General features: G+C 41.4%; 1 protein-coding gene across 6 annotated transcripts in view; it reads left to right on the forward strand.

The window, feature by feature from the left end:
* Positions 1-775: 775 nt before the first annotated feature.
* Positions 776-15304, forward strand: part of tjp1a (tight junction protein 1a) — a 47595-nt gene continuing 33066 nt past the window's right edge. For all 6 annotated transcript variants that reach the window (XM_080494342.1, XM_080494344.1, XM_080494345.1 and 3 more), the window contains exon 1: positions 776-1231. In XM_080494342.1, the coding sequence (XP_080350468.1) occupies positions 1208-1231 (24 nt within the window). In that variant the 5' untranslated portion in view covers positions 776-1207. The remainder of the gene's footprint in view (positions 1232-15304) is intronic.

The following is a 15304-nucleotide window of genomic DNA, read 5'->3' on the forward strand; positions in this document are numbered from 1 at the left end:
TGGTTTAGGAAGCCATAGGAACTTAACTTGAATGGCTTTTGTGGTTTCCTGTGAGGTGACTTATCAACCACAGCCACTGCCAATTTGTCTGTGCAGACGCTTATTTTCTTGAAAGGCATGGTTTACTTTGACAACCAGATTAGCTGCCATTAAATGTCCCACACAAACGCAAGGGTCCAGGGGAAATAATTTCTTATGCAACTAACTTGTAAATATTCTGCTCACGTTGTTTTGTCCTGTGGGGCAGCTTCACGTGGAGGGTCTTTATGAGTTTATTTTTCACAGGGATACATTATTTGCAAATAAGGCACAATATGTTTTTATTTTTGGGGGTTTTTGCTGAAAATGTAAAATTTTGAGATGCTACCTTCTAACCCTTGTGTAACACTGCATTCATCATCGCCACACAGTAAAAGTGAGCATTCAGCATCAGCAGGGACAGCGGCGTCGCTTCTCCTCGTTGTATCCCGGACTGTTTATCTCAGGGATTAACGAGGGTGGACTCTGCACTAAGCAGCAACGGCAGCAGCGATAAAAATGTCAATTTGACAGCATTATTCATTTGCGCTATATGTTTGGGTGCCCCTGTGAAATAATCAGAAACAAACGTGTGCGGTTTATTTGTACACGAGAGTTGCCCCCGTTTTTTCATGTGTCCCGCACCCCTACGTGCGGTCAGTGGTGCGTTCCGATGTGGGACGACACGGCCGTTGCTCGCGGAGCTGAGCTGGGAGAGGTTTCCTCCGCCTGCCATTGCAGCACACCGTCCCACTGATGCAGACTCTCCACAACTTTTCATCCAGAGGTTAGCGACAAGCTCTCCACGGCACAAGGCGGACTCGTTTGTTTCCCCGAGTCGTTCATTCTTTCTCTCTCTTTTTTAATTTTTTTTTTCTTCTACTTCATAATTTCCAACCGGAGTTTCTTCAATGCCTCGCTACCTGACCGGACTATCGTTCGCGTTTCGGGCAGCGAAGATAAGATAATGAACTTTGGACTTTTCCCTCGGCGGCTTTTCGTGACATGTTGCCCGTCGTCCTGGATAAAATAAAATAACAACGCAGCCCGGCGTGGCGGCAGCTGGGCGAACATTAAAACGGGAAGCGGGGGGGGTGAAAAAAAATATCGCACTCACCCAAGTGATTATCAAAGCTACGACGGGGGCAACTTTTAACCTGCCACTTTTGAGGCGGAATAGCGGTGTAAAATGTCGTCCAAAGCTTCCAATAAGGTGGGTACCTGGCCGGAGGAAATTCGTATGTAAACAATGTGCTGCTGGTTTATATAACATGTGTGAGGTCCTGCGAGGCCAAAAGCAAGCAGAGCTAGGGGAGAAAAAAAAAAAGTGGTGCATTTTGTTTTTACTGTGGATGGGCAGTATAACGTGGTGGACTGTGATTACTGGTGCAGCAAGTCTGCATCATGTTAGTGGTGTTTGCGTGTGTGCGTGTGTGTGTGTGTGTGTGGGGGGGGGGGGAGTGTTGAGGAGTTATTCTGAACTCTACACCTTGCAGCATATCTCACAATCAGCTTTTATGGTCATCACTGCACCACTTTAAGTTGTTATGACTTATAGCGTTTGCCTCTGTTGTCGATGTCAATAAATCCCCCAGGTACCTGTTGATCTCTGGATTCCCAGTTTTTATTAACACAGTAGCAGGAAATCCCCATGGGTCACAGTTTACTGAGCCTGGGGGTGCAGACTACACTATCCTTTAAAAAAAAAAAACTTTCCAGTAACCACATGCTACATTTAATCAGCCTCATCTTGCAAAAGGCCAGTTTTTGCTAGGTTTTGTGTCCTAGGCTGTGGTTTTCTGTGGGTGCTTTTTTGAAAAACTTGTGATGAGCATCAGGAAAAATGTTTTTTCCCAAAACATATGTAAAAAAATTATATTGTAATGACAGTAAATTGACTACGTCAACAATTAATAGAGACAATGTTTACCATCTAATTGTTGCTTTATCCCTAAGCAAGTCACTTGCAAAGCATAGAAATTGCAAACATTGTAAGCTATATTATTAGTAGCAGCACATCACTAGCTGTCATTTCTGCTATGCACCATGTAACTGAGCTCTCTTTATTCTAATACTGTACTTTTATCTGAAATTCAACAAAAGTTGTGGTGACAATTTTTCATCTTGAACCTCAAATTCATCACACGGTGTAATGAGTATTCTTCTCTTTGAGGGATTTATGTTTTCTCTTTTCCTGCCCTCTTTGACAAGCAAGGAATGTGCTGTTTGTTTAACACAAGTAGTGATATTCAGGTCGAGGCGGTTGTTCCAGTTAGACGAAACCTGCTCCATCAAGTCAACCAGTGACGTTGTGCTGTACTGTACATGGAGGCTGTGGGCACACCTTTTAGTAAAACCTACTACTTTCAGCCTGTCGGCTGTTGTGCGTGGTTCATTTTAAAGTAAGTCCTACAACTTAAACCATTGATAATAATAAATGTAATTATTTTGCCAAGTGAATTAGACACCCACTCAGTGATACTGCATTCAAATGAAAGCATTTATGAGTTGCTCTGGAAGAAATATTAATAGTGGATGATTAGTGTCGCAAACCTGCTCCCAGGTGTATGTGAGAGAGGAAACACTCAGGGTGATGGGCACTAGTGTCAGATTGATTATAAGCGTGAACAGCCAGCCTACTACTTTACATGCTTGGCTAAACTAAATCCCGAAGTTGTCTGTTTTACATGTGTAATGTAGGTTTGTTGTTTTCAAATGACAGGGTAGTTCTACTTTAATTCAGTTCCACTATTTAAATGTATGCCTCAATGTCATGGATCCCTGAAATAAAATCTCATTTGCATTAACATGAGCATTGACATTTACTGTGGGGCTTGGTCAGTAACACAGACAGAGCTGAGTATGACGTGTTCAACAGTCAATATCCATACCAGTGTGATTAGTGATATAATGCTTTCACACCAATACTGGTTTTATACCAATGAGTTCTACAGTTGATGATTAACTGTTATACTATGCAGCACATTCCTTCAGGAAAGGAGTCATATCCTTTGGGTGTGTTGGCCTCTTGTCTCACTGGTCAGTCATGTTATCTCGGTGCGGTACTCTGTGTAATAATAATGTGTCAGTAGGTTAATATGATGTTCTTTAAATATTTAGCCTAACTGAAACTGATTCGGTAAAACTGAAAGAAAAGCAAAAATATTTAATACTACCACAATATGTGTTTTAGTATGTCAAAATAATAGTTTGTGTGAATTGTTAGTTGGAGGATCTATTTTTGCGCAAATGCAAATTGAAACATCTTCCTGTTGAGAACTCAGATCACTGGCTGCCCTTCTTTCAATAGTAGAAAATGACTGGTTTCAAACTCCTGAATGACCACATCTTAAACAGAGTTGTATTCATCAGGAGTTTGGTGTCAACTTCATGAATGACTCCCCTATATTTAAAAGTAACTAAGTCAGTTGAAGACAGTTATTTTACAGAGCTGTGTCAACATCAATTCCCGATGTCCCAGTTATATTTGATTTTTGACTTTTCAAAAGATGCAGAGAAATTTACTTTTCTGCACATTTGAAAATAGATTACTAAAGCTGTGGTGTGAAATAAATCCACTTCCATTTGGTCAATCTTGGAGAAATAGACTCTTTAAAATGCCTCAGTTTTCTATCTTATATTTCAAACAATCAAAGTGATAAATTCCTCTGTTTTCATTGATAATTGAGTCAATCAAATGGAAATCAAACTACTTAAAAAAACACACCAAAGAGAAATATAATTACTACCTTCAGCGCACCTTGCAGCCTTTAGACTGGTTGACTGGAGAAGGCAGACTGAAATAAGTGGAAAATGCATTTGGTTTGAGGAGGTTGTATTAATTAGAGTTTCACAGCAGGCCAAGAACAGCCTCTATTTTGCTTTGATGATTACACATCTCCATTTACATCACTGAAGGAGGGAAACGCAATTAGAGAACCAAGTGCTAGAGAGGGAAGAGAGTCCTGATGGTGTTTTTGTTCTGTGTCATAAGCTCCCCGTCCTTTTTGAAGAATCAAGGCTGATATGGCACATGATTAACAAAGTAGGGAACCCGCTAATTTCTGGTCTCTTTGACGCGTAGTTACACCATGACTCTCTAAATCGTTTATCCAATCGGTTGTTGGTGCAACTCTTAAAGAGGGCAAAACATAAATGATCCCTTTTTTAAAGAAAGTATATCTCCAAGCTCAGAATGGTGCCATCACTTCCAAAAGGACTGGATGTAATTCAAAAAACAGATGAGGGTGTCGGGTCACCGTGTTTGCACACGCGCGTGTGTTTACATACGTCTGTCGACGCATACAACCTGTGAGGTCATAAATGTTGGGTGTTGTGGACAGTCTTTGAAAGAGCGTGTCACAGGAAACTCTTTTGGCCATTATCAAGGTCATTCTGAGGACCTCACTCTTCAAAAGGTGGCGAGTTCAGCATGGATCACTGCATTCAAGCTACGAGGAAGGGTCAGAAGACGTAATCTCTCCTCGAAAGAGGCAAAGACCCAAAATGAGCGCAACAAATGGCAGTAAACAAACTCTTCTGAGTATTTCTGCTCACACGGACAGATCATGGATTCAAACTCTTCTCAGTTCCCAGCCCTCGAGGAGAGCAGGTGAAAGCTTTCTCTATATGAGATGAGAGGCATGCCAGTTGCACATATTGCAGACAGCAGCCAGGGGCTTTTTGGTTCAGCTGGGCTGTGGTGTTTTTTCTTTTCTTTTCTTTTTTTTCTTTTTTTTTGGGGGGGGGGGGGGTATAGTTTGTCCCTGGCTGTGACCTATCTGAATGTGACCATAAGGTCATGAAATATAGTCCCCAATGCATGTTTCTTTCCATGGAGCATGATCAGCTGTACATTTCATGTGCAGAACAAGGTGAATTCAAGTGAAAGAGTATCCTCAAGTTTCATGGTAACGTGTCACCTGTCACAGTCTGGAGGAAAAACCTTGAGAGGAAGAAATCCAGGTTGGGTACAACAGGATGCAGGTAAATAGCAGAGGGAGGGAAAGAAGGAAACCAAAATATGCCTTCTTAGGGAGGAGGGGTTTTTAAAGGGGTGAAATGGAGAAAGGAAGGAGTGGGAGGGAGAGATGCACCGGCTATAATCTGAGTCACATGGCAGATCTTAAAAAGACTGCCTCCCTCTCCTATAATCATGGCATTATAGCTCTTAGGCCAGCACATTAATATGTTTCAGTTTATTTCAAATGGAACTGTAAAATGGGAGGGGGGGGCACGCATTTCTCTCGCCTAGTGTGTGTCAACGTTTTCTGTGAGCAGGACAAGCAATAAGCTTTCAAAACAATTCACAGTTTTGTTTTGCTGTTTATGGTCTTGCATAGTGATGCTTGTATTATGTTTAGGTGGATGTGACTGACGGGTCACTGCTTCATCTGAGACTTAAGCATGAATCATTCTTACACTATTGGATGAGCTTTCTACTCTCTTGCCTGCCATTGGTTCATATGCATGACTTTGTGCTACAACATGGGTGTGGTTCTGGATTACTAGATTTCTCCTTTGAACAAAATCAGTTTCGAAGAAATAATATAAGTGTTCAAGAAAGTGTGGTATGTAATCAAATTGTATTGACTCATAGTTTAACTTAGACCTTCTGTGCTTGGTTTCAACTTCTGTCATCAAGGTTTGAAAAGTGTTGTAAGATGGGGATGCCGGATTTCATGAGAAGATTGGCCACACCTAAATCTGATCTGTCTCAAAGGCACTGATAACTTAACTTGTGAAATGTGTGGTCTGTCTGTCAAGCTACACAGGTAGCTTGGGGGTAAATAGGAACCCAGGAAATGCCTTGCAATAGTTTGCTTTGATAATCCCGAAACAAAGCAAAAATAACTTGTTATTGAGCGATCTCATATTGTGATTGCTTTTATTCACCGGTCAAATTATTTTAACACTCGTAGTAAAATACGATGTTTGTTTGTTGTACAGATTAGATTACTGAGTGCAGCAGATCTCCTGTGTTTGACTCTTGTCGGTCAAAAACGACAAGCAGACAACAAGAGAGTCTATAGTACAACCTCCGAGTCAGATGGAAATATCAAATAACCTTGACTTCTGCTTTCCTTGTTTCTTATCTTACAGCCAGAGTAGCAAAGCAGGGGACACTCCAAACCAGCCCCACATCTTTTCTAGCAGGGCAGGGCAGGTCTCTGCAGGGATTTATCATTCCCACTACAGGCATAGGGGATTTGACATAGGGTTGTGTTTTTTTTTTTTTTTGTGTGTGTGTGAGAGAGACAGAGGGGGAGAGAGAGGGAGATGAGAGCTACAAGAGCTAGTGCATGTGGCAGCCATGGCTCAGCTGGTGAGGGGAGAGAATGAGACGAGAACAGATTCATCCCAAGGCTTGTTGTCCTACATGCTTTTTCATACACACTCTCTCACTGATTTGTCTTCATTTGCTTATTGCTCACATTGTTGGCAGGATAGCACTGTTTCCAGCCTGTGAGAAATGTATCACCAAACAACAACAACACCCCATGTGTTAGGTGAGAACCTAATTTTTTTTTCCAGATATCAGACGAATTCTTCTTGACGACGGATTTTACTTATTTTGTGGACAGCTCAAATAGAAGTAGATTTGATATTGTGCCCACCAACAAATGTACTGTACAGCTCTTTCTGTTTACAAACACACATCTTCACTGAATCATCCTCGGCTCCCTCCACTCTTTCCTGCAGTCGCGTGTTGTGTCATCATGTCATGTGCACACATGTGGTAGACACGATGTGATTTGACCATCTAGTAATTCAATCTCAACACTGTGCTGTAAAAAGGATGTCATGTTTTATCGCCATCAGATATGGTGGGTATGGTGCCTTCATCATTCCCTTTATGTGCCCACCTCTATTTTAGTGTAAATGAAAAATGGCCTGTCCAGCACAGTGTTTGATGGTGTTTTTTTTCTTTTTCTTTTCTTTTTCTACGGTGTCCTGAAACTGTCATCATCTCGGCAAACCTTAAACTTCCAGCTCGAGTTGGAATCTTTATAGTCGACCTTCACAATGCGGAAAGAAGTACTACAAAATCAACTGTTTATCTTTCAATAATTCCTCAAACATGGATGTGATTCTTGTTTTATTATTGTTAATGATTGTTAGAACGAAAATGGATTCTGGCTGTGGCCAAAAAGGTTTTGACCATAAGGTCTTCATTGGACAATATTTGGTTGTTATTCTTTTCTTGGTGCCTACTGATGACTAATTGCTAATAGGGGCTTTATCCATGCAGTGTGAAAACATTAATGGATCTTTTGCACATATTGATTTTATGCATACAATCGGATTTGACTTGGCGGTTAGGACTGCTCTTCACTGTGAAATCTTTCTTTCCCCTTTTTTGTGAATCTGCTATTATTAAGAAGCTGACCTAAATATAAGATGGCATGCACGTTTATCTTTCTGAATCATAAATAATAATCATTGCGAGACGGGTGTAACAGTTTGGATGCCAATTGGGATTTTTAGGTTAATTGAGCTCCTTGATGTAGAAATTCTGATATACGTTTCATTGTGTTGCTATCTCACGCAAACCATGGATAGCACATGTGCCATAAACGTGGCGGTTCAACCTCCCACACATGTTTATTATTATGTTTGATATTACTCTCCCTGCTTTAAGGTGGTGTGAGGTAAACATGGTCCTGGTGCCTGCATTTTCAGTAACTAAACAACATTTGTATTTAAGTTTAGTTCACTTTTATCTATTTACCGTCATTTACAGTTAAGTATTTTAAACGGTCCCTGAGAATAGCGTGTATGTTATGAACCTGTTGAAGCCTTCAATTGCAGTCTTCAATAACCATGGATTTAGTAATGTTGCTGAATTGTAATTTGCAGCTTGGCACATTACATGAACCCACAAAATGTTCCATCATGTTCTTGAGGCCTGTACCGTCAACAAAGGTAAAGGGAAGTAGGTCATTGTCAGGAGTCTCATTATTTTTCCAGACCAGTGGGAGAACAGTGTCTTTGCGCGGCGTACACAATATCAAATTGTTAGCAGTTGTTTGTTCTGCGCAGGTGAATACCCCAGTTCTCGAGTTCAGTGTCGGTTCCTCATTGCTCCGACGGAGTGATGATATCGCACTTTTGTTGTGTGTTTATGTGCCCCCTTAAATGCTGCCAATCTCCACTGGTTTTGTGGTTTAACCAACTGATTTTTCAGGTATTGATGAGCGGATGTCAGACAAGTATAAATACCTCTGAGATCACCGATAAGACAGTGGATTGTGGACTAAAACTCTTGTAATCACAGGGAAACATTGTATCAATCATAGTTTATACCTGGACAGGCACTGCAATTTCAAATCAGTTGTGTGCTTGAGTTCACACTGCACATTTCAAGCATCCCTTCACTTTTTCTGAGTTGTGTATGCAGTGTGATTCCTGACTCCTAAAATGGCTCCCAACCAGTAGCTGTCCCGGAAACATGCTGACTGTCTTTTATAATTACACTGTTTACAAAGTGAGAATGGCAGCAACATTTTGTATTGCACATAATTCAGCTTAATTAAGACTGTGTCTCACAGATCCCACAGGATGTTTTTTTTTATTCCATCCTTAAAAGTAAACAGGACTGAGTCTGGTAATGGAGCATGACTAACAGCTTGTTTTTGTCACTGGTAATTTAAATTCCATGAGTATTACCGTAAGAATTACGACCAATGGGCCACTTGCTTTAAAACTGCAAAGCTCTCGAAAAAGCTTCTGACTTTGTTTCAAGGAATGTGATCAGCAGTGTATTGATTTGTTTCTGCCGATACTAGTCACGCTGAGAGCAGCTTAATGATGTTTACACAGCTACTGTATGTACACACTAAATAATGAGATAAGGCCATGTTACGCTTTAGTAGCAGTTGTTATTTTGTACATAGTAATTAGTACATTTGGTGTAACAGCACATTCCTTGAGGGGAATTTCTTTTGTACTTGCAATTTTTGGATGTTTTATCTTTCTTTGCTTGTGCATCCTGTAAAAGAATGCAGTGCCCCCTCGCCGTCTCTCATCTCTGGGCGAAATGGTAATTATGTTGCCAGTTAACTGCTGGGAAAATGGCTGCTCCAACAGTAACTCATTAATTCACTATAGATTCTGCCCCACAACATGCCTATTGTAGCCAAGTCCTCAGAAAGCTTGGGAATGCAGTTGAGTGGGCTTGGCCTCTTGCTTTATGGCACCATGTGACTATGCTGACTGAGTTGTGGTTCAGTGTGGCACAGTTGGTTGAGCAATGTGAAATTTGGAAAGGCATGAATACTTGTGTGCCAAATATTCAAGATGTGTCCTCGAAGGTCACGTTTTAACTTGATCCTCCTTAAAATTGAAACGTAGGTGCACTTTGGCAAAAAGAGTCTGCCCACCTGTCCATCCTGGAAATGGCTGATATTTAGTACTCGGTCCCCAACAGGTCCCTTGAAACCTTTTCTATAGCTTTGCTTATGTGAGGTCTTTGTGTGTTGATAGTGGAGTTTTACCACTGTCAAGTCGAGCGACAGTCTCACACCAGAATTAACAACAAGAATACCTATATGTTGGTTTGTTAGTATTCACCACAGTCATTTGAAAGCTTAGCTTCCAAAAGGTTTTATTCTCTCCCTCAACAACTGTTGTGCTTACTCTGCAACTCATTTCAAATCCATGGATAGTTTGAGTGAATATTTGCTGACAACAAGGTCTTAGTCATAAAAAAAAAAAAAAAGTACCAAGAAAACACAGAATAAGGATTTGGTATTGACCACAATTCATCTCAAGGGTTTACCGATGTGTGGATGTGGCAGGTTTAGCTTTTGATTTTCTGTCATGATTTAAATGTTTCATTTGAGCCAAGAGTGACTACTTGCTTTGCTAGTGCTTTACTTTAAGGTCAATGGTTGGTTTGGCTGTTTTAATGAAATGGAAATGCAATGCATGTCATATTGTCTAAGCTATGCAGTTTGAACTCTGACTGCTGAAAATAGTTACATCCTATCATATGACCTCTGGTTCACCTCGACAGTCACCCACCGATATCCCTTTCCTTTACAGTCACTGATACTTGTCTGGTTTCTTCGCTTCACATTTTCTTGTCACACTCATGTTGATCCGTGGCCATGCTTTCATTTTGTGCTCATCGGTACCGTGCTGGATAAACAAGAAGAGAGTGTGAGACTGCTGCTGCATGTAGTGGGAAAAGGTGGAGGAGACCATTTGGAATTGGAAACAACAGGAGCAAGTGGTGGGCCTGAGCTCTTATCTCCACATTCCTGTGAAGTGTGTATGTGTGTGAAGGGAGGGGTAGGGTGGGAATACTGATAGTTGGACGCACAGTGATTGGCTGAATTCGGTTTCAGGGCTGGATCTGTTTATCATTCTCAGTGCCTTGTCGTTACAGTTTTTCCATGGACTGAAAAATAAAACGCTTGGAATGGGCGTGTTTGTAGAGCGAGTCCACCAGAAAGAACAGAGGGAAAACAAGTCTCATCTGTGTATTCCACCCTCCATTTGAACTCCTTCATTTCAGTCCACATGTACTGATATCTATAAATACGTGCGATAAACCAGTAACTGCTGATAACGCCGCCTGCCCGATATCTTTGTCATTGCAAAAGGCTACATTGCAACTTGGCTTGTCACAAACCATGCAGCCTGAACTAAACCAAAGAGAAGGATTGTGGGAAAAAATAGAAAGTCAGAATCCCACCAGAAGTTACTGTTCTCCTCTGTGACCTCAACACTTCCCCTCTCTCTCCAGGCAGAGAACAATTAGTGTGGTTGAGCTGGGATGACTTTGCTGCTGGTTAGGCTGCACATGAGATGTTAGCCTAGCCTAGTTGTGTGTCTGGGTCAGTGGAGAGCAGTGAACAGCTCGCTGCACATCAGCTCTCTTTGGAGCTGAAAATGAATCAGAGCCCACACCTGACCCTGAGCTGTCAGCGAATCTCTGTATTCAAAGGGAAAAAATCACACTCGTGATTCCTGCGATTGGGGATGTGTTGTGTAACTTCAAATAAATTAGCGAGGCCAATTGGATGGACCTCCGAGCTGTAGTTTTGAGAAATGTTAGTCATATGTGCAGATTTGTAAATATTGAATCATATTGAATTGCCTTGCCAACATAAGCAAAGTTGTAAATCTTGTAACAACCTTTGGGTGCACCAATCAGAGTTTTTTTCACTCCCGATAAGTTTCGCTTGGCAAAACTTGTAGGTTGAGGTAATGTGAAAAAGCTTCAGACAGCCAATCCTTTCACTCGCTCCATTTTGAAGAGAACGGGCCATGTCACTTCCACATGGAGACACTCCTAGCACAGAGCGTAGAAACACACAGAATAGATCGCCCCCTAAATCGGGCCATTGTCAACCGATACCCGATCTATACTTTTTTTTTCTATATCGGGCCAATCCCCGATACCAATATTGGATCGGTGCATCCCTGAGTGGCAGGCAGTCTGAGAATCTAGTCCTTGTTCGAGTCCAGGTTGGGTTTGGGGATTTTATGTGTGGGTTCTCTCTGTACATAAGAACATGTTCTTCCATTTCCCTGGGTTCTCTATAAATCAAAAGACGGAGTTGTTTCATTAATTGGCTTCTCTAAATTGCCCAAACTGTGATCAGGGCTGATTGGTTACCTCTCTATTTGACTTGTGATGGACTGTGTGACCTGTCCAGTCCAACTCCATGTGTCCAACTGCCTTTGCCCAGCTGAGGCACATGGAGTTGGCTCCACTGACCTTGAGCTGGTTAAAGTGCTAAAACAGATCAATAGTGACATAGTACATATCCTATACATGAAAGTCTGCCTGTATGTCAACAGTATGCCGTCTGCATGTTCGAGGGTTTAGTTTGGTTTCAACCATTGTTAATCTAAGTTGAACACTTTTATTTGTATTTAGATCCAATAGTGGTATACCTACTCATTTGATACTATTCTATACCAAAATGGAGGGAATTTTTGTATTTAGTCTGAAAGTACATAATCATTAATTACCAATCCAACACGATTTATTGTCAGGTTAAATTTTTGTGTGTGTAAGTAATTTGAGGACACTATCACTAGATTAACCAGGAAGAGTTTCACTCATAAAATCTTTTAGTCATCTCTCTTGATCTGTCTTCACATTAGTGAGGCTTTTGGCTTAGAGCCTGCGTTTTGTCAGTGAAAGATTGTGAAAAGCCACAGTTTTAGCTCACTGTCCTTAGACGGTCAGTCTCATCTTAAAGTGACAGAATCACACGCGGTGAAAGGTCAATCAGGAGACAAACTAGCCATGTGGTGAGTTGGCAAGCTGCTGTGAAAAAAAAAAAAACGAAAGCAAATGTGTGGATGCTCCTCGCTTCTTGGATATTACTTTGATCTGTCTTTGAATGGTTTTTACAGCGTACGTTCAGAGCTGCTCCTGCTGACACGGCAGTGCTCTGCACTTTTGCATCCTGCTATCCATTTATCTATCCATCCTTCTATCCATTTCACTCTGTCTGCTTTCATGAGACAGCAGCAGTCGACTTCAGAGAGAAGCATGGCTCAGATTAACGTTTTAATCCAAAAGCCCAGATTATAGGTTTTGTATTTTATTCCTACCCTCACTATTCTAGCAGTGACTGTGCGTTAGATAATTTCATGTCAGAGGTGTACGTGTGTGGACGTCTTGTATGCCGTCTTGCGGAGAATCCTAATAAATATTGTTGAGGGTTTTTTCTCTCAGAGCCGTGTGACAGAGCAGAGCTGTTTTTGTGAAAGTAATTAACTCAAGCACATTTGAACATGTCAGCACAATAGTACATCACTGCTGCCTGAGACTCTGCATCATCACCATCATCCTCATCATCATTGTGGTCGTCATCAGCCTATTGGCTATTTGCCCTCTTCTGCACACCCATGTGTGCCCATGCTTGCAACCCTCTTTCCTCTCATCACAGGAGCAAGTCAACCCCAAAATGGCTTTTGCTGAATTCGTGTGTTTAAAATAGAACATGACATAATTTTTTTTTTTTTTTTTGTGTGTGTGTCTGTCTGTTGAAGAGGAGCTTGATGTGTACATCACAGCATTGGATGGATGGCAGGGTCTAATCTGAAAGCGAGGATATTGCTTCTTACATTAGTGGCTTACACATTGAATGTGTTTGTTGCTAAAGCATCTGCCCTGCAGAAAGAGTGCGTGTGCATCTTTAATTATGTGTTGTTTGAGTGTACTGCTGCCTCACTTTATCCTTTGGGGTCCAGTACGAGGGCAAATATGGTAACCAGGAAACAATTGCCTCAGTGATGAGCCATGTTGCTTCTATAGCTGGTGATTGCATTACAGGTGCCACTCTAAATATTGAGTGTTATAAAGTCCTTTTTACTTAGCACTACTAAAAGGTTCATAGTGCATGCAGCCACCCATGTTGTTTATCTGAACAGATCTAAACAAAGGGCTTTCGCTAGTAACAGAACAGCAGTGTTTTTTTTGGTTTGAATAATAATGCAGCCTTTGTTGCAGTTTGGGTGCCCAAATTTCAGCAATGTACTATCTTGCAGACCATATCCCAGTTGTTCAGTCAACACAAAGTTCTCAGCTTCATACTTTCTGAAAGTTGCAATGATGTCCTGACATGCGTCACTTCGCATAAGTAGCTACCTTAAAAGCTCTTTGGGTTGGTGATTTAGGTCTTGTTGCAGCAATTGTATGCTGTAAATGATTTTACAATTTTTTTTAAGTGTATTCAGGCTTACAGACATAATTAGTAATTGCAAGACTGTTTTAAACTCTTTCCAAAAGATAATCTGCAGGCCATTAGTGATGTAATGTGTGAAGAGGAACACCTTTCAGAAAGAGCACATGAAATCAATGATTTTGTTTAGTCGCCAGCATTTCCTGAAAATGCGGCACTATCGGTGTCTTCTGTTGCATTAGGTGTTGTATTAAGATGGGGAGAGCCGTGCAAGGAGACATTTTCTATAGTTGGTGCAGGGATTTCTCCAGGAGCTGCAGCTATTTCCTGCAAACAGGAAGTGGAGTGCTTTCCTGTGGGTTTGCTTGCATCCTGCCACAGACTATCAGGGAAGAGCAGACACACTGACCCGAAGCTTGGTCAGGATTTTGAGTCACAGTTGTCGTTATGTCGAGCCCTGCTGCTGCTGCCCTGGTGCTCAGTATTTCTTTCTACACCTCCGAATTACTTCATGTGAGAAAAGAATTGTTCTCACTCAGTGGCAGAAAGGTCACCGCTGACCTGGTCTTTCATCTTCACTTCTACACCTCTCCCACATTTTCATCCTGCGTTGCTCTGAAAAACTCAGTGCTGGACCTTGAATTTGATACACCCACTCCGAGAAGCATTTCCTTGGTTCAAATGAAGAGACGATAAAAGAAAGCACGGAGGTGGTGAGTAATAGACCACTGGGTAACAGTTTTATTGGTCAGTTGTGATGAACGGGCTGTGCTGTCTTTCCTCTGACACTCCTCTCGGGCCATGACATTCATACAATGACCACATGGTCATGTGCCTCCTTTTCAACTTCCCCAGTAGCTTGATACTTCGATTGGATAAAAAAGTTAGGATATTTTCAGATTGTGTTTTGTGTAATTATCTGCTATTTGTTGTGATGGGCTATGATGCATTGTTGTTGTTGTCTGAATGCTTCTATTTTCCAAAAGTCTAATCACATGATTTGATATGAAGGTATATAAATGGATGAATGAAGTTTTTTCAGTTTGTTACAATGTTGGATACATATAAGATATGGTCACTCCAGCCATCTTCTACGCAGCTTCATCCAGTTCAGGGTTGCGGGACGGTGACTCCAGCTAACAATAGTCAAAGGCAGGATACCTGGAGTGTCCATCACGGGGCAAACAAACTCACATTCTAAGCTACAGGGAATCTCAGGACAGTGGCAGGAAACTAGAGTACCTGAAAAAAGCCCACACACTCAGAGACGGAACATGCAAAGTCTACAGAGAAAGGCCCAGCCTGACTTGAGAGTGACCGTGGTGAACGTGCTAACCACTGGATCTGGTCATTGTATCAGAAAATATGGTTTACTCCTGTAAAAACCTGTCACTTCAGACTGCAGTCCACTCTTGGCTAACGAGGGTTTCTCATATTTCATCAATATGATCATCTCCTTTATTCTTGAAGGCCATTCACAAAGTATAAGCACTCTATGCCACCTCGCATGTAATTGTGAATGTGACTGTGAGGTGTGACTGTGAATCAAGTCTTCAAGAGACAAATGGTTTCTTTCAGTTTGAAAGTAAACTGGAATTTCTTAAAATCCATGATGAATTCTACAAACCCTCTGA

The sequence above is a fragment of the Blennius ocellaris genome (genome assembly GCF_963422515.1).
Source record: "Blennius ocellaris genome assembly, chromosome: 1".
Taxonomy (NCBI): Eukaryota; Metazoa; Chordata; class Actinopteri; order Blenniiformes; family Blenniidae; genus Blennius; species Blennius ocellaris.